Below are 26,384 nucleotides of genomic sequence, written 5' to 3' on the forward strand. Positions count from 1 at the left end.
TACTAACTTTCTGTAGACTGTTTGTAATGAAGTGATGACTTCTTTTCTATTCTGAATTGTCTATCTCAGGAAGTCTAGAATCAGCTGTGAAAGTATTGACCCGTGTATATGAGGGAAGTCTGATGGGTTTTTTTAGGTGAATTCCTAGATGTGGATGCTGCAACCAGTCCTTCTTCCCCAAGCCTGTCCCACCCAGGGACCACATCCCCAAGAGGGCAGGGTGGCCACCTGGGGCTCCTTCTTAGAACTGGGTGAGACTGTAGACCCTTCTGGACTGACAGCTCAGGACAGGAAACACAGGTGCAGGAAGCAGGAACAACTTGTGGAGCTTCCATAGCAAAGACTCTGATCCAGACATTTTGGCTCAGGTGTATTCATGGTTCAAGGGTTATTTCAGAGACTCTGACTTGGAAGGTATGTGACCTATGTGCTAAGAACCGTATGGGCCATCCCGATGACCTTGTGCTAAGGGTGTGTGAGGGCATGTGAGTGTGTAAGAGAGACAGAGACTGTATGTGAGTGTGAGTGACTCTGAGTGTGTGACACTGTGTGTGAGGTAGTGTGTAAAACCGTTGCCCTTTCATAGTCACTGTGGAAAGCACATCCCCCAAGTTAAAAAGGACCCTTGCACTGGTGGGGCTGGGGTGTGTGTCGGACTTACAGTTTATCCAGACCATTACTTTGTATGTGGCCAGGGATGTATTTTTTAGGAAATCTCTCAGTCTCCAAATCTCACTGTTCTAAAGCAGAGCAACAGTGATCTGGATATTTTAGACATCATCTCCTCAGGGGTCACAACTTCAAGTGCATTACTTGATTCTCAAGGCCATTCACAGGCAGTAAGTCCACAGCTGCTTCTCAAGACCTTTGATGATTCAACATTAATCACCTTCCCTGGAAGGTTCATCTTTTCTAATATCAAGGGTAGCAGTTGTTAAGTGTCTGGATGACAAGGGATTTTCACAAAACACTTCAGGGTTTTAAAAAGTACTTCTTGTGGTTTTCCCTGAGGTGCCTGAGGACCCTGCAATGAGGAAGACATTGGCCCCAGTCAAGCTGTGTCCTTTTATTTTCTGTTTCTCTTGCCTGATTGGATAAGATTTCATTCGAGTGAAAGATACTTGAGGATCTTGAGTAGTGGGAAGAATCATTAATTTGGATGCCACATGACCTCAGTCGACAACCTTGAGATGCATTGTTCCTCCACATTCTGAATGGGGACAAAATATTAAATGCCTAGCACATGACATCTAGAAATGTCCAGCCACCTATCCTTTCTAGAAACACAATATGGCAGTGTGTGTGTGTGTGTGTGTGTGTGTGTGTGAGAGAGAGAGAGAGAGAGAGATACCTTTAGTACTGTAATTTTCCCATCCAAGCCGTCTAGTGGTTTTTCTGAGTACAGGATGTAGCAAAGCAGGACCTTCTCAAATGAAGATGGAGAACATCTTCTTTAAGCTTCCTTCGTAAGTGTAGCCTTAACAAGTCTGTATTTCCTCCTAGTACTTTAGCTCATATCTGATGAACAAGAGTATTCAGATTTCAAATGTTTGCTCGATTCCTTAGACATGAGTATACCTAAATATCTTTTTCAAATAAGAGCATGGTATAATTTAAAGAGAAAAGGGAGGGGCGCCTGGGTGGTGCAGTCCTTAAGCATCTGCCTTCGGCTCAGGGCGTGATCCCGGCGTTATGGGATCGAGCCCCACATCAGGCTCTTCCACTATGAGCCTGCTTCTTCCTCTCCCACTCCCCCTGCTTGTGTTCCCTCTCTTGCTGGCTGTCTCTATCTCTGTCGAATAAATAAATAAAATCTTTAAAAAAAAAGTATTTACCACTTAAACTTCCAACTTTAATGTGTCTCCAGTGTACCTGATTTGGAAAACAAAATGAGTAGAGACACTAAAAAATATTAAATTAGCCGAAGGAATCCAGCATACAAACCAAGGTTAACTAGCTCTGCTCTCCATTTCAATATACCACTTCCAAGGCAGCTCCATTTAAAGTTCTGTCATTCTTATGCTTTTGGCTTATTTAGAAGCTGAAACTTATGTAATTTTAGTGTCCAAGGATTTATACTGTCCATTACTCCTAAATTCTGGAAAATGACACAATGCAGAAAAGGATCTGTTAAGTCTAGTTTCCCTGAGGCAAGATGAATTGTTTGATGAGAACCTGCCTTAGCAAATGCAGGAGACCACTCACTCCTCTTTCTGGTCCAAGGCCAACACACAGCATGGACCAACACTGTTCAGTCAGTGAGGAAAATTTCTCGGCCAGAAGTCATTTTTGCCTCCTAAGGGAATACCTGTAGGATGTGTGGTGGTGGCACAAGGAACTCCATCCCACTCAAGTGTTGTGGTGAGTGAAGGAGTCGGTGACATCTGAGAGCTGTCCTTTGGATGCCAGTGAAGCCAGTGTTCGAAGAAGTCGTAGAACTTTCCAGGACAGAAGAGGAATCGGGGGCAGAACAGAGAATCAAGTGTACCTGCATGTTGTTGGTTCAAGCCAGAGACCTTAATCTTTCTAAAATCATCAGCTTGGGGCGCCTGGGTAGCGCAGTCGTTAGGCGTCTGTCTTTGGCTCAGGGCGTGATCCCGGCGTTCCGGGGATGGAGTCTCACATCGGGCATCTCTGCTGGGAGCCTGCTTCTTCCTCTCCCTCTCCCCCTGCTTGTGTTCCCTCTTTCGCTGGCTATCTCTGTCAAAGAAATAAATAAAAAATCTTTTAAAAAAATCATCAGCTTGTCTTAATGAGTGTAGTAAAAGGGTGGTGGTTCCCCGCATCACGTTCTCGTGGGGAAGTATTACAGTAGTTGACAAGCAAGGAATTCTGGGAGTTGTTTTGTGCAGAGCATAGAAGGGGAAGGGAGTGGATGGGCCTGGAGTTTGGCAGGTCTGATGACAGAGATGCCTACAGGTGATGCCCAGGGCTTGGGCTTTGCCCCTGAAGGACTTTTGGGAATAAGCAAGCCCTCAGAGAGCAGAGAGAATGCCCCGAGAGGAAGAGACTGAAGAAGCAGCGTGTCTTAGGAGGGTTGCGATGATCCAGAAATGACAGGCGAGTGTGTGTGTTGTAGAGCTGGGATGGAGGAGAGGCGTGGGGACAAAGCCCATAGGACAACTCGTAGGACCTGGTCCCTATAATCAGGCTCTTGGCATGGTGACCTCATTATTCATGGTGAGTGGATGGTGGGGTCTGTGACCAGGGTGCATGTGGAAATGATAATTGTTTTAGAAATGTAGATGTTTAGATGGGGGTGTAGGTTGGGGGCTGGAGGGGTGGGATTTGGGGAGGGGGTGGAGGGCATCCTGAGGAGATGGAGAAACAGGAAGAGACCTATGTGTGTCTGGAATTTGGGAATGTTTTAGGTAGGCTACAGTTGTTCGCTGGTCCTGAGAAGTTTGGAGAGGGAGGAGTCCACTAGTCTGAATAAAATCCCTGGGAGACAGGCAGGAGGAGAAGAAAGGGTCCGGGAAGGAATCCTCAGGGAATTTCCCCTGTGAGTGGCATGCAGTCAGTAAAGGCCTCTCTGAGGAGAGATTTGAATGAAGACTTGAAGGAAAGGACAGAGCCAGTTGTGAGGGACCAGCGGGTCAGAGGGCGCTGCTGACTTCAGGACGAGTGTGTAAGAGTCCTGAGGCAGAGAGGCACCTGTCCAGGTGGAGACACAGCAATCAGGCCGGTGAGGCTGAGCAGGGAGACGGGCCGGAGTCTGTAGATGGGACAGAGAGGCAGGGGCAGATCATGCCAGAAACACCACAGCTTGGGCCCCTGATGAGGCTCACCTTGGGCTTTCATTAGAGGCAGCAGTTCTGTGCACACAGCTCGGGTACCAAAGAAGTTTGTTTTCATGGTCACTTCTGCTGGAATGTGAAGGGGTGTGGGATCAGCAGCTGTTAGAGGAGGAAGAGAATAGATTAATAAATAGTAGCCGTCGGAGAAGATTCCATCGGATGATAATAACATGTTCTTTCCATTTGCAGTCTGCTGAAACCTGAGCAACGTTGGAGTTAGTGAACGGTATCGTCCCAATGTGATTTTCCTGGTGTGTCGATGATGTGTAGCTTTGTAAGTTGGCACCATTGAGGGGAGGCTAAGAGAAGTGTCCACAATGAGATTTCTGTGTGTCTCTCTTTGCAATTTATTGTGTATTGCCTTTAGGTTAAGCATTAACTTAATGGCTCTGATCCAAACTGAATGAAAGATAAAAACATCTCTGTTGGTTCCCTGAGATTAATTCATGGCAATGCCAAAGTACTTTCCCTGGAAATTCGTGCACCCCCCAGAGGCTTTCACTCTACCTGTGTCTCCAGTCCGACCTCCTTCCAAAGGGAGGCCTTCTAGATCCTACTGGAACTGTGGGCCCCACAGTAGTGGTTGAGGCACGAGTGCCAACCCATCCTCAGTGGTCCCATAAGGGAAGTTCCTGCCCTAAGTCTTCCCGGGTCCTTATGCTTGAATGCGATGCCCGCGTTGTTGACCAGCACGTCCAGGCCCCCGTACTCCTTGCGCAGGAAGTCCCGCAGGACCTGGATGCTCTGGATGTCACTGGTGTCCATCAGGTGGAAGCGGGGACTCAGTCCCTCAGCCTGGAGCTGCTGCACGGCCGCCTGGCCCCGCGCCTTGTCCCGTGCCGTGAGCACCAGGTGCCGTGAACAGCAGGTCCCCTGAGAACTGTTGGCACAGGTCGTGCTCATTGGCGAAGCTGATGCCCTTGTTGGTCCCTGTCACCAGTGACACTCGCAGAGCCAATGACATGGCTGTGTGGAGAGCAAGCGCTGCCCTGTGTGGTGAGCGAATGTGCCTTGGGGCACACGGAGATGGTTTTGTGGTGCTGCGTTGTGCCACAGTAGGAGATGCCAGTGCAACCGTGCTCTAGGATTCAGCAGTGAGGCTCCCAGTGCCCAAGGCCCCGCCTCAGTCCCTCCATTGTAGGACGGGCCAAATGTTCTAGTTCTGTCCCTCCAGCAGCCGCACCTTGAACCCGGCCGAGACTCTACCCTCTTAAGGTCCCTCTTTTGAGGCAAACAATGGTTCAGGTTGGACTGAAATGCTCGCGAAATGATAGGTGGTTGGTGATGGGTTATAGGGGGTAGAGATTCATGGTAGTTGACCTAAAATAATTTTGGGAAAACCACAAAAGGGAAAAAGGAGTGGAGACATTGTCTCGGGAATGGTCCTTTCTGTGCAGACTGGGAATTGGGTTCTTCCGAGGTGCAGTGAAATTTCTGGCGTGGGGAAAGTGCTTCTGAGGATACAGGTCCCCTTCCTTTCGTAGGAGAAACTCAACAAGGAGAAACAGAGAATCAGTCCTGTGCTGAGACTTGGCTGTGGGCAGGGCTCTCGCTCTGTGTGATTCTGAGGATCTCCAGGTGGGAGGGGATGTTTATGAAGCCGCTGGGGGCCAAGGTATTGATTGGAATGTTGGATTTCATGATTACATAATCCCATTGGCCTAAAGTGCCTACTTTATGGGTTAGTTGAAGGTCACAGTTCAGAAGTATTTTATATATTGAGATGTTGTTTTAAAATAAGGCAAAAAGACCTATGTGACCTCAGAGTGTTTTTGCAAATTTGCAGTGGAGATCCTGTGTATTCTAGTAGACATCGATAGTCCTCATTTGTCAGTGTAGAAATGCAAGTAAGAAAAAAAAAGAAAGAGAAAAAATTAAATGCAAAACAACAGGGAGGAAGTTTTCAGCGTTTTTGACATGAAAAACTTGAACAATAAGGACCCTACCCTTGCTTCCAGGGTCTCTCACCTTTCATTTGGGTGAGGCTGAAAACCCCTGGCGTAGAGTGAAAAATAATCAGTATAGAAGAGGCACCTTTCCAACATGCATATTCCTGTGAAGGGAGGCATGCGGTGGACGTTCAGTCAGGCCCACCGGGAGCCTGGCGTGGATGGGGCGGTAAGAATCTTCTCGTCACACTGGGGTCTTGGGCCTCACTCCCGGGCACTCATCACCACACACAATCCATCCTCAGTTTTCTCCGTTGTCTCAGAGGGCCCTGTGGATGTGTCTCAGTTCCCTCTGCCATTTCACGCTTGGTAATTGTTTTTCTTCCCAGTGTGTTTGATAGTCAGAGACCACAGGGGTGTCTTCCCTTCATGGTGTCATCCATGCTCTACTCGAGGCTGGTACAATGGGCTGCATGCCACGTCCAACCTTGCTCTTGGTTTGTATACTGTCTGTGGTTACTTTCGTGCTACAACAGCAGACCTGGGGAGATCGACAGGAGCGTGTGGCCTGAGAAGCCAAACATATTACTCTCTGCCTCTTGTGTAACGTGTGCTTACCCTTGAGTGAAACTCCGACTGCTCCTGGTCTTATTAGGTGTAGTGCACTTCTCAGCTGGCTCAGCATAGAAAGAGTCTGCACAAATAGGCATGGATAGAGAACATTTATTCATCCCCGGGGTTCATTATTTCACTGATTTCATTTATTCTGTCCCTGTATCACAGAGGAAATAAGAAAAACCTCCCCTGAGTTAGTAGGCTCCTCAAATTGAATATTCAGCAGGGATATTTTACACTTTCTTTTTTTCTGTGGATAGGGATATTATTGACAGTGGAGGACATTTCCATTCATTATGTCATCAATTGCACTTTTATTCTATATTAGAGAAGAAATTAGAGGTGACTTCAAAGAATTTGTTGGCAATTCAATGTGATTACTCCATAGGGATAGTGATTCTTTTTCTTTTCTTTTCTCTCCTTTCTTTCTTCCTTCCTTCCTTCCTTCCTTCCTCCCCTCTTCCCCCCTCCCCTCCCCTCCCCTTCTTTCTTTCTTTCTTTCTTTCTTCTTTCTTTCTTTCTTTCTTTCTTTCTTTCTTTCTTTCTTTCTTTCTTTCATTCTTTATGTAAGGATATTATTGACAATAAGAGTTGTTTTGGTCAGATGATGATGGGATCAAAATGGGCCCAGGAAGGTAACTGACAGAAGGGTCCCCATTGTTCAACTTTCTTCTCCATAAGAAAGTCTCCATGAGGCCTCTCAGCATCCGAGGGCAAAAGAGCCAAGTAGACAGGGGTCTCTGCTCCTTCTTCTGGGCTTTTGATGCCTTTTGGTCCACCCATGTCTGTTCTCACCCACCCAGGGCAGCAGGCATTCAGGAGGATCTTGTCCCCTCTCCTCTGCTCACTCAGGTTCCTGGCATGGATTCTGGACAGGACCGTGACACCCATCTTGGACACTGCATATGGGACTAGTTGTATATCAGGCCAGCCCTCCTTCTGCTGTACTCCTTTCTTTGTGTCTTCCACAAACTTGTTCATGAGCCCCACCAGCTCCTCCTCTGTGATGGTCTTGCTTATAAACTTCTGCTGCAGGTCTGGGCTGCACTTCTTAAGGGCTATGAGGGTTATTATGCTAGACATATTCACCACTCTGCCTAAAATGCAACAGAGAGAGTCATGTAGCATGGCATGCACTAGGATGATGAATACCAAAACTGCTAGTATTTGTCCATTTGGGACAAATTCCCAGTTGGCTGAGTGTTAGTGAAGACCTCCTCTGTAAGTGACGGACATGATACAGTCTTGAACCTTGTCTTACCCATAATGTCTCAGAGGATGTGAGACAAATGATCTCAATCGGTCTGGGCAGTGACCAGCTGTTCCATAAAGAGAAGATCGTGCCTTATACAGGAACGTGCTAAGCAGAGTGATAGGAGGCACTCCCTGACGTCATGAGTAGAGAGCCGCTTTTCCTCATAAGCCCCCTTTGGGACCACATGGAGATCTTGTGGCCACTCGGGCAGTGTTGTATAAATAGGTGTCTACGGAACCACAAAGAGCTGATCACTTAACTGAGGGCCTCTTGAAGTTGAGCAGACTGCATCGGGTCTGGTAGACTGTCACCGTGCTCTCAGTAGGAAAAACAAGTCTCCTCAGTGGGCTGAACTGCAAGGGTTTTCTCCTTTTGGGGTTGTTATTGGCTCAGAAGGAGTGAGTAATGTCCTGGCAGTATGGTCATGGAAAGGAGCTTTGGAAAACGAATCTGTTAAATGGATGCTATTAAGAGAAATGATGTTGGTGCTAAAACATGGATGACCCCTAAGAGCGTTATTCAAAATTAAAAAGCCAGTCACAAAAGACTGCTCATGGTGTGATGCTCCATACATGGGATGTCCGGAAAAGGAAATGGAGGGAGAGAGTGTAGATTGGTGGTTGCTTGGGGCAGGGGGGATGGGGGAACAGAGGGCTGGTAGCTAAGGGCACCGGATCTCCCTGGGCACTGGACAGTGTGCTAATCTAGAAGCAGTGGTGGTTGCATAACTCTGTCCATTACTAAACTCCGCGGAGTTGGATACCTGATGGGGGAAGCTTCCGATATGTGAACTGTATCTCAATAAAGCTGTTAAAAGTGTAAACATTGACAGAGTTCTCACTAAGTCTTTTTGAAAGTATAGTTCTTATTTATAACAATGTATTTATATTGAAATGAGTAATTGTTTACAGTTTTTATATTGAAATGAGTTTCTATTTTCTTAATATCTTTTTCAAAAGAAATGCAAACTTTAATTTAAAGAGAAATAGAAGGAGAAGTGTTTATCACTTTAGAGAGTGTATCCTTTAATTCGAGAATATGAATTTAGGGGAATGGGGGGAATGCCATGGAATGTGGGAAAGGACATACATGGCCGAGATACTGACTGCCTGGTGAAGACGGTGGGGGCACCTGGTGGTTGTAGATTCTTGCCTTTTTTTTGTGTGTGTGTGGCTCAATTAATTCAGTAAAACTCTATTTTGAAGAACGATTTAATGAAGAATCAACATCTGCTATCCCTCATTGTCCTTAGGCTCACAGTTGTCTTGTTTTCTCCTTCCATGCCAAAAACCAGAGCAAACACGGGCCTTGGAATGTGTTCTGCCCCCACAGAGAACTGGCGAAGTCATTCAGGACAGTCTTTGTGTCTTAGGTTGTGAAGTATGGGAGAGGAGGGACGGTATTGGTTTTTGTTGTGCTAGTTATGATTTCTCCCAGATAGTCTCCCCAAAGAGGGAAAGTCCTGGTAACATGGCCGCAGTGGCTGCCATCCCCTCAAGTAATGGAAGAACTCTCCTATGTCAAAAGGCAAGAAAACCCTGGTTTCCCACTGAGAAGACAGCCTGCATTTCCATATCCAGGAAGTCTAGTTTCCCTGAGGCAAGATGAATTGTTTGATGAGAACCTGCCTTAGCAAATGCAGGAGACCACTCACTCCTCTTTCTGGTCCAAGGCCAACACACAGCATGGACCAACACTGTTCAGTCAGTGAGGAAAATTTCTTGGCCAGAAGTCATTTTTGCCTCCTAAGGGAATACCTGTAGGATGTGTGGTGGTGGCACAAGGAATCCATCCCACTCAAGTGTTGTGGTGAGTGAAGGAGTCGGTGACATCTGAGAGCTGTCCTTTGGATGCCAGTGAAGCCAGTGTTCGAAGAAGTCATAGAAATTTCAAGGACAGTAGAGGAATCCGGGGCAGGACAGAGAGTCAAGTCCCTGCATGTCGTCGGTTCATGCTAGAGATCTTAATCTTTCTAAAATCATCAGCTTGTCTTAATGAGTGTAGTAAAAGGGTGGTGATTCCCCGCATCACGTTCTCGTGGGGAAGTATTATAGTAGTTGACAAGCAAGGAATTTGGGAGTGTGTTTTGTGCAGAGCATAGAAGGGGAAGGGAGCGGATGGGCCTGGAGTTTGGCAGTTCTGATGACAGAGATGCCTACAGGTGATGCCCAGGGCTTGGGCTTTGCTCCTGAAGGACTTTTGAGAGTAAGTGAGCTCTCAGAAAGCAGAGAGAATGCCCCGAGCGGAGGAGACTGAAGAAGCCACGTGTCTTAGGAGGGTGGCAAGGATACAGAAATGAAAGGCGAGTGTGTGTTGTAGAGCTGGGATGGAGGAGAGGCGTGGGGACAAAGCCCATACGACAACTCGTAGGACCTGGTCCCTAATCAAGTGCTGGGCATGGTGACCTTATTATTCATGGTTAGTGGGATGGTGGGGTCTGTGATGAGGGTGATTTTGGGTAATGGTGAGTGTCATTAGGTAGTGTAGATGTTTAGATGGCGGTGTAAGTTGGGGCTGGAGGGGTGTGATTTGGGGAGGTGGTAGAGGGCACCCTGAGGAGAAGGAGAAGCAGGAAGAGAACGATGTGTGTCTGGAACTCTGGGAATGTTTTAGGCAGGTGACCGATGTTAGGGGGGCCTGAGAAGTTTGGAGAGGGAGGAGTCCACTAGTCTGAATAAAATTCCTGGGAGACAGGCAGAGAGAGGAGAATGGGTCGACAAAGAATCCTCAGGGAATTTCCCCTGTGAGTGGCATGCAGTCAGTAAAGGCCTCTCTGAGGAGAGATTTAAATGAAGACTACAGGAAAGGACAGAGCCAGTTGTGAGGGATCAGGGGTTCAGAGGGCGCTGGTGCCTTCAGGACGAGTGTGTAAGAGTCCTGAGGCAGAGAGGCACCTGTCCAGGTGGAGACACAGCAGTCAGGCTGGTGAGGCTGAGCAGGGAGAGGGGTTGGAGTCTGTAGATGGGACAGAGAGGCAGGGGCAGATCATGCCAGAAACACCACAGCTTGGGCCCCTGATGAGGCTCACCTTGGGCTTTCATTAGAGGCAGCAGTTCTGTGCACACAGCTCGGGTACCAAAGAAGTTTGTTTTCATGGTCACTTCTGCTTGAATATGAAGGGGTGTGGGATCAGCAGCTGTTAGGTGAGGGGAGAATAGATTAATGAATAGTAGCCATGGGAGAGGATTCCAGGAGTGACAGTTACATGTTCTTGGATGTGCAACCTGGTGCATTGTCATTAATCTCTGGGCTAGTGACCTGTAATTTCCCAATGTGATGTGTGTGGTTTGTTAATGCCAGGTAGCTTGGCAAGTTGGCATCATTTCAGGAGGTTAACCGGACTGTGCCGTTGGGATTTCTGTATCTCTCTGTTTGTAGTTGTGTTTATTACAAAATAGGTTAAACATTCACTGAAATGCTCTGATCCAAACCAAATTAATCTTGCAAAAATCTCCGTCAGGTCCCTGAGATTAATCCACGGCAATGCCACGGAGCTCTGGGCTTAAAGGGTTGCTACCGCCAGAGGCTTCTTCTCTCCCTGTGCCTGCAGTCTAGCATCTGTCCCTAGGGAGGCCCTTCTTGACCCATTAGGAGCTCTGACCCTCCAGCAGCATTCAGGGACCACGCCCAACCCCCACGGGAAGTGCCCTGAGAGAGGTCTCCAGCCCTAAGTCTTCCCGGGTCCTTACGCTTGAATACGATGGCCGCGTTGTTGACCAGCACGTCCAGACCCCCGTACTCCTTGCGCAGGAAGTCGCGCAGGACCCGGATGCTCTGCAGGTCGTCGATGTCCAGCTGGTGGAAGCGGGGACTCAGGCCCTCGGCCTGGAGCTGCTGCACAGCTGCCCGGCCCCGCGCCTCGTCCCGCGCCGTGAGCACCACGTCCCCCGGGAACTGCCGGCACAGCTGCTGCACGATGGCGAAACCGATGCCCTTGTTGGCCCCGGTCACCAGCGCCACTCCGAAGGCTGACGCCATGGCGGTGTGCAGCGCAAGCACTGCCCTGTGTGCTGAGCAGATGGTGCTGTGGGCCCCACGGAGGGCTGGCGGTGCAGAGGCTGATAAGGACAGAGATGCCAGTGCACCTGTGCTCTTGGATTCAGCACTGTGGCTCCCAGTGCCCAAGGCCCCGCCTAAGTCCCTCCATTGTAGGAGGGGCCAAATGTTCCAGTTGTGTCCTTCCATCAGCTGCACCTTGAACCCGGCCGAGACTCTACCCTCTTAAGGTCCCTCTTTTGAGGCAAACAGTGGTTCAGGTTGGACTGAAATGCTCGCGAAATGATAGGTGGTTGGTGATGGGATAAGGGGGCTAGGGATTGACGGTAGTTGACCTAAAATAATTTTGGGAAAACCACAAAAGGGAAAAAGGAGTGGAGACATTGTCTCGGGAATGGTCCTTTCTGTGCAGACTGGGAATTGGGTTCTTCTGAGGTGCAGTGAAATTTCTGGCGTGGGAAAAGTGCTTCTGAGGATACAGGTCCCCTTCCTTTCGTAGGAGAAACTCAACAAGGAGAAACAGAGAATCAGTCCTGTGCTGAGACTTGGCTGTGGGCTGGGCTCTCGCTCTGTGTGATTCTGAGGATCTCCAGGTGGGAGGGGATGTTTATGAAGCCGCTGGGGACCAAGGTATTGATTGGAATGTTGGATTTCATGATTACATAATCCCATTGGCCTAAAGTGCCTACTTTATGGGTTAGTTGAAGGTCACAGTTCAGAAGTATTTTATATATTGAGATGTTGTTTTAAAATAAGGCAAAAAGACCTATGTGACCTCAGAGTGTTTTTGCAAATTTGCAGTGGAGATCCTGTGTGTTCTTGTAGACATCGATAGTCCTCATTTGTCAGTTTAGAAATGTAAGTAAGAAAAAAAAAAAGAGAAAAGATTAAATGCAAAATATAGGGAGGAAATTTTCAGCCTTTTTCACATGAAAAACTTGAAAAATAAGGACTCTACCCTTGCTTCCAGGGTCTCTCACCTTTCATTTGGGTGAGGCTGAAAACCCCTGGCATAGAGTGAAAAATAATCAGTATAGAAGAGGCACCTTTCCAACATGCATATTCCTGTGAAGGGAGGCATGCGGTGGACGTTCAGTCAGGCCCACCGGGAGCCTGGCGTGGATGGGGCAGTAAGAATCTTCTCGTCACACTGGGGTCTTGAGCCTCACTCCCGGGCACTCATCACCACACGCAGACCATCCTCAGTTTTCTCCGTTGTCTCAGAGGGCCCTGTGGATGTGTCTATGTTCCCTCTGCCATTTCACACTTGGTAATTGTTTTTTTTCCCAGTGCGTTTGATAATCAGAGACCACAGGGGTGTCTTCCCTTCATGGTGTCGTCCATGCTCTACTCGAGGCCTGTATAATGGGCTGCATGCCACGTCCAACCTTGCTCTTGGTTTGTATACTGTCTGTGGTTACTTTCGTGCTACAACAGCAGACCTGGGAAGATCGACAGGAGCGTGTGGCCTGAGAAGCCAAACATATTACTCTCTGCCTCTTGTGTAACGTGTGCTTACCCTTGAGTGAAACTCCGACTGCTCCTGGTCTTATTAGGTGTAGTGCACTTCTCAGCTGGCTCAGCATAGAAAGAGTCTGCACAAATAGGCATGGATAGAGAACATTTATTCATCTCCGGGGTTCATTATTTCACTGATTTTATTTATTTTGTCCCTGATCACAGCGGAAAAAAAAAAAAAAATCTTCCCTGAGTTAGTAGGCTCCTCACATTGAATACTCAGCAGGGATATTTTATATATATATATATATTTTTTCTGAGGATAGGGAAATTATCGACAGTAGAAGAGTCCTTTTGGTCAAAGGAGGGGACTATCATAAGGGATCCATGGACGGATCCGTGAATGAAGCTCACCATTTTTCCACTTTCTTCTCCATAACAAACTCGCCATGAGGCCCCTCAGCATCTGAGGGCAAAAGGGCCAAGTAGACAGGGGTCTCTGCTCCTTCATCTGGGCTTTTGGTGGCTCTAGGTCCTGCCATGTCTGTTCTCACCCACCCAGAGCAGCAGGCGTTCAGAAGGATCTTGTCCCCTCTCCTCTGCTCACTAGGTTCCTGGTATGGATTCTGGACAGGATGGTGACACCAATTTTTGTCACTCCATAGGCGGTGTCAGGCCAGCCCTCTTTCCTGTGCACGCCTTTCATTGTGTCTTCCACGAACTTGTTCATGAGCCCCACCAGCTCCTCCTTGGTGATGGTCTCGCTTCTAAACTTCTGCTGTAGTTCTGGGCTGCAGTTTTTAAGGGCTCTCAGACTCACCATGCTAGACACGTTCACCACTCTGCCTAAAATACAACACAAAGTGTCATGTAGAAAGACACAGGAATGACGAATAGCAATTTTGCTAAGATGTTGTTGGAGAAAATTTCCACTTGAGACTTCATTAATTTGCTATGAGCGTTAACGAGGACTGTCTGTGTGAGTGACGACAATGATATGGTCTTGAAACTTGTCATACCCACAAAGTCTCTGATGATGCCTGAGAAATACTCTAAGGAGGAGGCACTGAGCAGGTGTTCTGCGGGAAAATGGAAACGCTATAAAGAACCTGCTAAGGAGAATGTAAGAAGACATTCACTACTTTCAAGAGTGGATGACCTCTTTCTCCCTCAGGCCACCTTTGGGACCACCTGAGGATCTTATGGTCAGTGGGGAGGCGTCTACAATCAGGTCTGTACAGACCAGTAAAGAGCTGAATGGTGTAAGGAGGGCCGTTCCATCTGGTTTGGAAGGCTGCTATTCTGTTTGAGGATGGTAAGGGCAGATTATTAGCCTGGTCTGACTTGCATGGTGATGAGTCTATGATGGGGATTTTATGAACTTGGGAGTGTGTTATGGCCTGAGAATACAGTCATGGAGAGAGGCAGTGGAAAACCAGGGGACTGAAAGAGATCTGTGTAGGGGCATGGGCTTATGGAAGTCAGTGGGGCAATTCAGGGGGCAGATTAAAGCTGGACATGTCAGTGCCCCTCGGAAGAACCCTTCACAAGACTGGAATGGGAGTGGAACCAGCAAGTGGATATCCTGTTGTGCCTGTATGAAGTGGCCATCTAGTCTGTGAGAGGAGTGGAAATGGGAGAGCTGGAGCAATGCATGCAGAGCTGGGGTAATTGTTGACATGGACTCGTGCACCCTGTGAGGCAAAAAATGCTAATGACTCTTGTGTTTCTCAGCAAAAGAGACAAAGCCTGGAGATGGTTATGGGAGAGATGGCCCAAGGGGAAGGTCCTGCACAGAGCTGGCAAGTTGGGTGGAAGGTAGTAGCTTGAGAGGCTCCAAATGGGTCCGGACGAGTCAAGGAACTATTATGGACCAAGCTTTGGTTAAACCCAGAAGAAGATGCCAGTGTTCAAGCAGTATAGCGGGATGAGAACAGAAGATGCTGCAACTTTTTGGACTAAGGTGTTACATTTCTGCAGGCCAAGCAACACGTTCTCTTCTGCAGACAAGTGTTTCCACAGAGAACTGGAACAGGCCTCTGGATCCCCGGTTGTCTCAAACACGAGATAAAGGTACGTGGGGCTTAGACACATTCACTGCACGTATTCACACTCAGCATGAGTGGGGTGGGTGCCAAGGGACCATCCCACTGGACAGATTCCTCTGCTTCGCTGGGGATTCTGGGGAGAGGGTGTGGGGGAAGATGCTAACTTGACCTTACAGTTCTTCCCTACATTATCTCAACTTCCTTTTCTTCCCACTCTTACCGTGGTCCCAGGACCAGGGCTGCAATTGTGGAAATGGGAAGCAGGGATAATTTTGAAAGAAGAAACTGTATAACTATAGCTTTAAGTCCTTATGTGGGAATTCCTAAGGGAATAATGGAGCGAATTGTCTCTTCCCCCACCTGGGAAACCTGGATGACAGTGAACATAGCTGTGGTTAAAACAATCCACTCATTCTAGACTTATGCAGCCTTTTCCTATAGTAATGGGAGTGGACTGGAGGGAAGGCACTCCTTCGACTAGTATCATTGCAGGTAATCAGGACCAGCACAGAGGCTGAACTTGATGTCCCTTTGAAAGGTGAATGGGGATGTCAGGTGGAAGAGGGAGGTGGGAGGAGGAGGAATGAGGATAATGCATGAACAGGGGGTTATGCAACAAGAGACATCCAATATTACAGCCCGGGGTGGGGGGCAGTACAGGTGCCCCATCCATGTGGAAATGTACCACTGGTGTGAGGCTGTCAGCAACTCTGGCCACATGTGAGTGTGCAGGCCTCCTGGCGACCATGAGGAGGGGTCTTCCCCCAGGCTGGACAGGTCTGGGAAGACATCCTGAGGAGCGTGAGTGGCAGGAAGAGAAGGATGTGTGTCTGGAGGTCTGGGAATGTTCTAGGCAGGTGACCTAGTGTGAGTAAAATCCGTGGGAGAGAGAGTGAGGGAACAGAAAGGGTCCAGGAAGGAATGATCAGGGTTCTGCACCTGTGAGTAGCATGGAGTGAGTAAAAGGCCTCTGTGAGGAGAGATTTGAATGATGACTTGACGGGTCAGGCAGAGGCAGTAGTGAAGGACCAGTGGGAAAAAGGGCGCTGCTGACTGAAGGACGAGTGTGTAAGAGTCCTGAGGCAGCGGGGCACCTGTCTAGGTGGAGACACAGCAATCAGGCCGGTGTGGCTGAGCAGGGAGAGGGGCCAGGGGTCTGTAGATGAGGCCAGAGAGGCAGGGGCAGTTCATGCCAGAAACACCACAGCTTAGGCCCCTGATGAGGCTCACCTTGGGGTTTCATTAGAGGCAGCAGTTCTGTGCACACAGCTCGGGTACCAAAGAAGTTTGTTTTCATGGTCACTTCTGCTGGAATGTGAAGGGGTGTGGGATCAGCAGCTGTTAGAGGTGGAGAATAGATTTTTTTAAAATTGTATTTTAGTTACACTCAATTAATTTACGTGTAGTGTGTTATTAATTTCAAAGTGGAGTTCGTGATTCATCATCAGTCGCATATAACACCCAGTCGTCATCACATCAAGTGCCCTCCTTAATGCCCCTCACCCAGTTACCCCATCCCCCCGCACACCTCCTCTCCAGCAACCCTCAGTTTGTTATCTATAATTAAGAGTCTCTTATGGCTTCTCTCCCTCTCTGATTTCGTCTTATTTTATTTTGAGAAGGAGGATAGATTAATAAGCAGTATCCATCAGGGAAGATTCCATGTAGTGACAACAACATAGTTTTGCATGTACCATCTGGTGAATTCTCGGGAATGTCTGTGTTAGTGAACGGTATTGTCCCAGTGTGATCTATCTGGTGCATTGCCGCTGCGTGGCTTTGTTGGTTGACGCCATCGGGTGAGGGCAAGGGAAGGGAGCACAATGGGATCTCTGGGTATCTGTGTTTGTAATTTGTTGTTTATTACAAAATAAGTTAAACATTCACCAAATGGCTCACATCCAATCAGAGAGAAACTTGCAAAATCTGGTGAGTTACCCGATGATCTGATCCATGGCAATGCCAAGAGGCTCTGGCTGGAAAGGCGTGCAAGTCCCGGAGGCTTCTGCTCTCCTTGTGCCTCCAGTCTGACCTCCTTCCCTAGGAAGGCCCTTCTAGATCCCATAGGAGCTTGGGTCCCACAGTAGCGGCCCAGGCATCATCCCCAACCCACCCTGGGTGGGTCCCCTAAGGGAGGGGACCTACCCTAAGTGTTCCCATGTTCTTGCTCTTGAAGGCGATGCCTGCGTTGTTGACCAGCACGTCCAGGCCCCCGTACTCCTTGCTCAGAGAGTCGGATATGGCGCAGCTGCTGTGCGTTGATGTCTAGCAGGTGGAAGTGGCCACACAGCCTGCACCTCGTCCCTCACCGTGAGCAGCATGTCCCCCGAGAACTGCTGGCACAGGTGGAGCACGAAGCTGAGGCCCTTGTTGGCTCCAGTCACCAGCAGCAGGTGAGCGGTTGATGACAGGGTCATCAAGGTCAAGCAAGGCCCTGTGTGGTGAGTGGATTGTGTTGTAGGCCATACCGAGGGCTCGTGGTGTAGACAGTCAGAGATACCAATGGAAGTGTGTTGTAGATTCCAGTGCTGTGCCTCCTTCAGCACAAGGCCCTTCCTCAGTCTCGCCATCAAAGGAGAGACCAAATGTTCCAGAAGGTTCCCTAGTGAGCCTATACCAGATCCATCCCTTCCAGGGTTGCACTCTGAGCCCAATGAGGACTCCTTCCTCTTAGGATCTCAACTCTGAGCCAAGCAGTGGTTTAGGGAGTACTGGTGTGCTCCCCACAACAAAGGTGGTGGGTGACGGGTTAATAGAGCACTAGTGATTGATAGCATTCAAGTGAACTATTTTGGGAGACCTCAGAGGGAAAACAAGAGAGCAGAGTAATTGTCTTGGGAATGTGTCCTTCCTCCGCAAAATGGGAATGGTTGCTTTCCTCTAAAATACAGTGAAGTTGTCTGTCCAGGGAAACTGCTTCTCAGGATACAGATCCCCTTGCTTTCTTAAGGAAAATCAAGAGGGAGAAATCAGTCCTGTGCTGAGACTTGGCTGTGGGCAGGGCTCCTTCCTCTGTGTGATTCCAGGGGGCCCCAGTGCGAGGGGATGTTTTTGAAAATTAGTGTGAGCCAGGCCTGTGATTGGAATGTTTTATTCCATGGGTACATGTGCATATGCTTGTTACAATGCCTGCTCGTAGTCCAACCTCACACTTAATAAGCAGTGTAGATAGTTTGGATTATTTTTAAAGTATCGAGGAGAAAAGGTCTTTGTGATACCAGGTTACATTTCCAAACTAGCAGTAGAGATTCTATTGTCTTGACCTAGACTTTGATTTTCCTCATGGGTCAGTTTAGAAATAGAAGCTACCATACAGTATTGTATGGTGAATAACATAATAAAAAATATTATTATAAAAAAAAAGAAAAGAAATACAAGCTAACAGGAAGGAAATCAACAGCCTTGCTGAAGGGAAAACTAAAGGAAACAGGGTACTTATTTTTTATTTTATTTTATTTTTTAAAAGATTTTATGTTTAAGTAATCTCTGCACCCAACTTGGGTTCGCTCAAACTTACAACTTTAAGATGAAGAGTGCCGAGCTAAACCATTTGAGCCAGCCAGGGGCCCCAAAGGAAACCTCACTTTCAAAATAAAAGACTTAAGCTTGCTTGCATGGGCCTTCAGTTTTCTTTTCTGTTAGCCTGAAAATCCCCGGTGAAGAGTGAAAAGTAATCATGAGAGGAGACGGGTCTGTAGCACATGGATACTTCTGTGAGGGGAGGGACGTGGTGGGCATTCACGGAGCCCACGGGGAGCCAGCCTGGGTGCGGGGCAGTAAGAACTTCCGCTCAGGGCCATGATGTGTCAGGCCCCACTACAGGGGCTCATGATGGAGGACACTTTGCCTGGCCATTGTTTTCAGCCTGTCCACCTGTATCAGTTCACTTCCTCTTCACAGCAGTGCTATGACGTACCCCCTTTGTACACCTGAGGACACTGACAAAGAACAACATGCAGGATTTTGCTTAAGGTCACCTGGTTAGGTGGCAGAGCCAGGACCTTTTAGTGTCCTGCTGTTTGTGTTGAGAGCTTTCAAAGAGGACAGTGGAAAGAATAGTATTGTGGACAGCCATGTCTTCACCAGACTAGCCGCAACAATGACGAATGTTTCACTGTCGTTGCGTGTTCCCCTTCTGTTGGTATTTTGCTGACCCGCGTTAATGTTACAAACCCGGTGACCCTTTATCCCTACGTGAATAACACATTCACCTTGGGGAGATTTGACAATCATTCTTTCATATCCATTGATACCCATCCACATTCACTTTCCCCTCATCTCAGCTGGTCCTAGAGATGTATCTGAAGCGCCCACTCCCGTTTCACACCTCGCAGTTGTTTCTCCCCCAGTGAATTTGATATTTAACGAGACCACAGAGGATGTCTATCTCTCGTGGGGTTTCCCATGTCATAGTAGAGGCTCAGCGGGTATGCTCGCCAGTGAAATCCAGCCCCATTCATGGTTACTATATGGCCTGTGGTGACTTTCAAACTAAAACAGGAGATTTGAGTAGGTCCAACAGAGACGATTGGCCTTTAAAGGCCAAAATACTTACTCTCTGGACCTTTCACTAATGTTTACCAAGCGCTCATTTAATCTGTCCCTTTTCTTGACCTTCCTTAGGGTGGTCCTTAGTACTTAGTGTACTAAATGATGGTGATACTTGGATTCGTTGCCATGAAACAGTCTGCACACATGGATATTTACTTAGAATTTTTTATTTCTTCTCTTTCTTCCATTCATTATTATCATTGATGCCAATTTTTCTCCTCTTATATCACAGAGGAAATCACAAGAAACCTTATAGAATTAGTAGCTAATTCAATGTGGGTACTCGGTAGGGATAGTGATTCTTTATATATATATATATATATATATATATTTTTTTTTTTTTTTTGATAAGGATATTGTTGACAGTATAACATTGTTTTGGTCAGTCATGGGTAGAGTAGAGGTGGGAGCCAGGAAGGTAACTGACAGAGGGGTGCCCATTGTTCCACTTTCTTCTCCATAACAAACTCCGCATGTGGCCTCTCAGCATCCGAGGGCAAAAGGGCCAAGTAGACAGGGGTCTCTGCTCCTTCTTCTGGGCTTTTGATGACTGTTGGTCCACCCAGGGCTGTTCTTACCCACCCAGGACAGCAGGCATTCAGGAGGATCTTGTCCCCTCTCCTCTGCTCACTCAGGTTCCTGGCATGGATTCTGGACAGGACCGTGACACCCATCTTGGACACTGCATATGGGACTAGTTGTATATCAGGCCAGCCCTCCTTCTGCTGTACTCCTTTCTTTGTGTCTTCCACAAACTGGATCATGAGCCCCACCAGCTCCTCCTCTGTGATGGTCTCATTCATAAATTTCTGCTGCAGTTCTGGGCTGCATGATTTAAGGGCTGCGAAGCTTATTATGCTAGACACATTCACTACTCTGCCTAAAATACAACAGAGAGAGTCATGTAGCATGGTATGCACGAGGATGATGAATACCGAAACTGCTAGCATTTGTCCATTTGGGACAAATTCCCAGTTGGCTGAGTGTTAGTGAACACTGCCTCTGTAAGTGACGGACATGATACAGTCTTGAACCTTGTCTTACCCATAATGTCTCAGAGGATGTGAGACAAATGATCTCAATCGGTCTGGGCAGTGACCAGCTGTTCCATAAAGAGAAGATCGTGCCTTATACAGGAACGTGCTAAGCAGAGTGATAGGAGGCACTCCCTGACGTCATGAGTAGAGAGCCGCTTTTCCTCATAAGCCCCCTTTGGGACCACATGGAGATCTTGTGGCCACTCGGGCAGTGTTGTATAAATAGGTGTCTATGGAACCACAAAGAGCTGATCACTTAACTGAGGGCCTCTTGAAGTTGAGCAGACTGCATCGGGTCTGGTAGATTGTCACCGTGCTCTCGGTAGGAAAAACAAGTCTCCTCAGTGGGCTGAACTGCAAGGGTTTTCTCCTTTTGGGGTTGTTATTGGCTCAGAAGGAGTGACTAATGTCCTGGCAGTATGGTCATGGAAAGGAGCTTTGGAAAACGAATCTGTTAAATGGATGCTTTTAAGAGAAATGATGTTGGTGCTAAAACATGGATGACCCCTAAGAGCGTTATTCAAAATTAAAAAGCCAGTCACAAAAGACTGCTCATGGTGTGATGCTCCATACATGGGATGTCCGGAAAAGGAAATGGAGGGAGAGAGTGTAGATTGGTGGTTGCTTGGGGCAGGGGGGATGGGGGAACAGAGGGCTGGTAGCTAAGGGCACCGGATCTCCCTGGGCTCTGGACAGTGTGCTAATCTAGAAGCAGTGGTGGTTGCATAACTCTGTCCATTACTAAACTCCGCGGAGTTGGATATCTGATGGGGGAAGCGTCCGATATGTGAACTGTATCTCAATAAAGCTGTTAAAAGTGTAAACATTACAGAGTTCCCAATAAGTCGTTTTTGAAAGTATAGTTCTTATTTATAACACTGTACTTATATTGACATGAGTAATTGTTTACAGTTTTTATATTGAAATGAGTATTTTCTTAATATCTTTTTCAAAATAAATGCATAGTGTAATTAAAGAGAAAGAGAAGGAGAAGTGTTTATCACTTTAGAGAGTGTATCCTTTAATTCGAGAATATGAATTTAGGGGAATGGGGGGAATGCCATGGAATGTGGGAAAGGACATACATGGCCGAGATACTGACTGCCTGGTGAAGACAGTGGGGGCACCTGGTGGTTGTAGATTCTTGCTTTTTTTTTTTTTTTTTTTTTTTTTTTTTTTTTTTGTGGCTCATTAATTCAGTAAAACTCTATTATGAAGAAACGATTTAATGAAGAATCAACATCTGCTATCCCTCATTGTCCTTAGGCTCACAGTTGTCTTGTTTTCTCCTTCCATGCCAAAAACCAGAGCAAACACGGGCCTTGGAATGTGTTCTGCCCCCACAGAGAACTGGCGAAGTCATTCAGGATTTTCTTTCTGTCTTAGGTTGTGAAGTATGGGAGAGGAGGGACGGTATTGGCTTTTGTTGTGCTAGTTATGATTTCTCCCAGATAGTCTCCCTAAAGGGAAAGTCCTGGTAACATGGCCGCAGTGGCTGCCATCCCCTCAAGTAATGGAAGAACTCTCCTATGTCAAAAGGCAAGAAAACCCTGCTTTCCCACTGAGAAGACAGCCTGCATTTCCATGTCCATAAAGTCTAGTTTCCCTGAGGCAAGATGAATTGTTTGATGAGAACCCGCCTTAGCAAATGCAGGGGAGCACTCACTCCTCTTTCTGGTCCAAGGCCAACACACAGCATGGACCAACACTGTTCAGTCAGTGAGGAAAATTTCTTGGCCAGAAGTCATTTTTGCCTCCTAAGGGAATACCTGTAGGATGTGTGGTGGTGGCACAAGGAACTCCATCCCACTCAAGTGTTGTGATGAGTGAAGGAGTCGGTGATATCTGAGAGAGCTGTCCTTTGGATACCAGTGAAGCCAGTGTTCAAAGAAGTTGTAGAAATTTCCAGGACAGAAGAGGAATCAGGGGCAGAACAGAGTCAAGTGTACCTGCATGTCGTCGGTTCATGCTAGAGATCTTAATCTTTCTAAAATCATCAGCTTGTCTTAATGAGTGTAGTAAAAGGGTGGTGGTTCCCTGCATCACGTTCTCGTGGGGAAGTATTACAGTAGTTGACAAGCAAGGAATTCAGGAGTTTGTTTTGTGCAGAGTATAGAAGGGGAAGGGAGCGGATGGGCCTGGAGTTTGGCAGGTCTGATGACAGAGATGCCTACAGGTGATGCCCAGGGCTTGGGCTTTGACCCGGAAGGACTTTTGGGAGTAAGCAAGCCCTCAGAGAGCACAGAGAATGCCCTGAGAGGAAGGGACTGAAGAAGCCACGTGTCTAGGAGGGTGGCAAGGATACAGAAATGAAAGGCGAGTGTGTGTTGTAGAGCTGGGATGGAGGAGAGGCGTGGGGGTAAAGCCCATAGGGCATCTCCTAGGACCTGGTCCCTAATCAAGTGCTGGACATGGTGACCTCATTATTCGTGGTGAGTGGGATGGTGGGGTCTGTGATGAGGGTGGTTTTGGGTAATGGTGAGTGTCATTAGGTAGTGTAGATGTTTACATGGGGGTGTAGGTTGGGGGCTGGAAGGGTGGGATTTGGGGAGGGGGTAGAGGGCACCCTGAGGAGAAGGAGAAGCAGGAAGAGAACGATGTGTGTCTGGAGCTCTGAGAATGTTCTACGCCGGTGACCGATGTTAGGGGGGCCTGAGAAGTTTGGAGAGGGAGGAGTCCACTAGTCTGAATAAAATTTCTGGGAGACAGGCAGAGGGAGGAGAATGGGTCGAGAAAGAATCCTCAGGGAATTTCCCCTGTGAGTGGCATGGAGTCAAAGAAAGCCTCTCTGAGGAGAGATTTCAATGAGGACTTGAGGAAAGGACAGAGCCAGTTGTGAGGATCAGGGGTTCAGAGGGCGCTGGTGACTGCAGGACGAGTGTGTAAGAGTCCTGAGGCAGATGGCACCTGTCTAGGTGGAGACACAGCAGTCAGGCTGGTGTGGCTGAGCAGGGAGAGGGGCCTGGGTCTGTATTCGGGACAGAGAGGCAGGGGCAGATCATACCAGAAACACCACAGCTTGGGCCCCTGATGAGGCTCACCTTGGGCTTTCATTAGAGGCAGCAGTTCTGTGCACACAGCTCGGGTACCAAAGAAGTTTGTTTTCATGGTCACTTCTGCTGGAATGTGAAGGGGTGTGGGATCAGCAGCTGTTAGGTGAGGGGAGAATAGATTAATGAATAGAGGCCATGGGAGAGGATTCCAGGAGTGACAGTTACATGTTCTTGGACGTGCAACCTGGTGCATTGTCATTAATCTCTGGGCTAGTGAGCTGTAATTTCCCAGTGTGACGTGTGTGGTTTAATGCCGTGTAGCTTGGCAAGTTGGCATCATTCCAGGAAGTTAAGCGGAAAGTGCTGTTGGGATTTCTGTGTCTCTCTGTTGGCGGTTCGCGTTTATCACAAAATAAGTTAAACATTCACTGAAATGCTCTGATCCAAACTGAATTGAACTTGCAAAAATCTCCGTCAGGTCCCTGAGATTAATCCACAGCAATGCCACGGAGCTCTGGGCTTAAAACCTTGCCACCGCCAGAGGCTTCTTCTCTCCCTGTGCCTGCAGTCTAGCCTCTCTCCCTAGGGAGGCCCTTCTCGACCCCATAGGAGCTCTGACCCTCCAGCAGCATTCAGGGACCACGCCCAACCCCCACGGGAAGTGCCCTGAGAGAAGTCTCCAGCCCTAAGTCTTCCCGGGTCCTTACGCTTGAATACGATGGCCGCGTTGTTGACCAGCACATCCGGACCCCCGAACTCTTGCGCAGGAAGTCGCGCAGGACCCGGATGCTCTGCAGGTCGTGGATGTCCAGCTGGTGGAAGCGGGGACTCAGGCCCTCGGCCTGGAGCTGCTGCGCAGCTGCCCGGCCCCGTGCCTCGTCCCGCGCCGTGAGCACCACGTCCCCCGGGAACTGCCGGCACAGCTGCTGCACGATGGCGAAGCCGATGCCCTTGTTGGCCCCGGTCACCAGCGCCACTCCGAAGGCTGACGCCATGGCGGTGTGCAGCGCAAGCACTGCCCTGTGTGCTGAGCAGATGGTGCTGTGGGCCCCACGGAGGGCTGGCGGTGCAGAGGCTGACAAGGACAGAGATGCCAGTGCACCTGTGCTCTAGGATCCAGCACTGTGGCTCCCAGTGCCCAAGGCCCCGCCTCAGTCCCTCCATTGTAGGAGGGGCCAAATGTTCCAGTTGTGTCCCTCCATCAGCTGCACCTTGAACCCGGCCGAGATTCTACCCTCTCAAGTTCCCTCTTTTGAGGCAAACAATGGCTCAGGTTGGACTGAAATGCTCGCGAAAGGTGGTTGGTGATGGGATAAGGGGGCTAGGGATTCACAGTAGTTGACCTAAAATAATTTTGGGAAAACCACAGAAGGGAAAAAGGAGTGGAGACATTGTCTCGGGAATGTGTCCTTTCTCTGCGGAATGGGAATGCTTGGGTTTTTCCGAGGTGCATTGAAATTTCTGGCGTGGGGAAAGTGCTTCTGAGGGTAGAGGTCCCCTTCCTTTCGTAGGAGAAACTCAAGGAGGAGAAATAGAGAATCAGTCCTGTGCTGAGACTTGGCTGTGGGCTGGGCTCTCCCTCTGTGTGATTCTGAGGATCTCCAGGTGGGAGGGGATGTTTATGAAGCCGCTGGGGGCCAAGGTATTGATTGGAATGTTGGATTTAGGGGCACCTGGGTGGCTCAGTCGTTAAGCATCTGGCTTTGGCTCCAGGCGTGATTCTTGTGTTATGGGATCAAGCCCCACGTCAGGCTCCTCTGCTGGGAGCCTGCTTCTTCCTCTCCCACTCCCCCTCCTGTATTCCCTCTCTGGCTGTCTGTCTGTCTGTCAATCAATCAATAAATAAAATCTTTAAAAAAAAAAGGAATGTTGGATTTAATGATTACATAATCCCATTGGTCTAAGGTGCCTACTTTATGGGTTAGTTGAGGTTCACAGTTCAGAAGTATTTTATATATTGAGGTGTTATTTTTTAAAATATCAAGGCAAAAAGACCTATGTGACCTCAGAGTATTTTTGCAAATTTGCAGTGGAGATCCTGTGTGTTCTTGTTGACATCAATAATCCTCATTTGTCAGTTTAGAAACGCAAATAGGAAAAGAAGAGAAAAATTAAATGCAAAATAACAGGGAGTAAGTTTTCAGCCTTTTTGACATGAAAAACTTGAAAAATAAGGACCCTACCCTTGCTTCCAGGGTCTCTCACCTTTCATTTGGGTGAGGCTGAAAACCCCTGGCGTAGAGTGAAAAATAATCAGTATAGAAGAGGCACCTTTCCAACATGCATATTCCTGTGAAGGGAGGCATGCGGTGGACGTTCAGTCAGGCCCACCGGGAGCCTGGCATGGATGGGGCGGTAAGAATCTTCTCGTCACACTGGGGTCTTGGGCCTCACTCCCGGGCACTCATCACCACACGCAGACCATCCTCAGTTTTCTCCGTTGTCTCAGAGGGCCCTGTGGATGTGTCTATGTTCCCTCTGCCATTTCACACTTGGTAATTGTTTTTTTTCCCAGTGCGTTTGATAATCAGAGACCACAGGGGTGTCTTCCCTTCATGGTGTCGACCATGCTCTATTCGAGGCCTGTACAATGGGCTGTAAGCCACGCCCGACCTTGCTCTTGGTTTGTATACTGTCTGTGGTTACTTTCGTGCTACAACAGCAGACCTGGGGAGATCGACAGGAGCGTGTGGCCTGAGAAGCCAAACATATTACTCTCTGCCTCTTGTGTAACGTGTGCTTACC

The 26,384-nt window shown here is 48.2% G+C and overlaps 2 protein-coding genes and 2 pseudogenes across 2 annotated transcripts; all 4 read right to left on the reverse strand.

Moving 5' to 3' along the window:
- Positions 1-3,615: 3,615 nt before the first annotated feature.
- Positions 3,616-4,984, reverse strand: LOC103673141 (annotated as a pseudogene).
- Positions 4,985-6,901: 1,917 nt separating this feature from the next.
- Positions 6,902-11,619, reverse strand: LOC103673226 (carbonyl reductase [NADPH] 1-like). The gene is made up of 3 exons (XM_008701954.2): positions 11,246-11,619; positions 10,585-10,692; positions 6,902-7,398 (listed from the first exon to the last, which is right to left on the reverse strand). The coding sequence occupies exons 1-3, from the start codon at positions 11,532-11,534 to the stop codon at positions 6,902-6,904; spliced, it is 894 nt and encodes a 297-aa protein (XP_008700176.1). The 5' UTR covers positions 11,535-11,619.
- Positions 11,620-13,160: 1,541 nt separating this feature from the next.
- Positions 13,161-18,398, reverse strand: LOC103673142 (annotated as a pseudogene).
- A 1,555-nt stretch (positions 18,399-19,953) lies between these two features.
- LOC103673143 (carbonyl reductase [NADPH] 1-like) lies at positions 19,954-24,723 on the reverse strand. Its single transcript, XM_008701883.2, is given in 4 exon segments — positions 19,954-20,489; positions 23,688-23,795; positions 24,347-24,400; positions 24,403-24,723. Coding segments are annotated over 4 exon segments (888 nt in total). The 5' UTR covers positions 24,635-24,723; the 3' UTR covers positions 19,954-19,995.
- Between the last annotated feature and the right edge of the window lie 1,661 nt (positions 24,724-26,384).

The sequence above is a fragment of the Ursus maritimus genome, unplaced genomic scaffold (genome assembly GCF_017311325.1).
Source record: "Ursus maritimus isolate PB19 unplaced genomic scaffold, ASM1731132v1 scaffold_4, whole genome shotgun sequence".
In the NCBI taxonomy this organism is placed as follows: domain Eukaryota; kingdom Metazoa; phylum Chordata; class Mammalia; order Carnivora; family Ursidae; genus Ursus; species Ursus maritimus.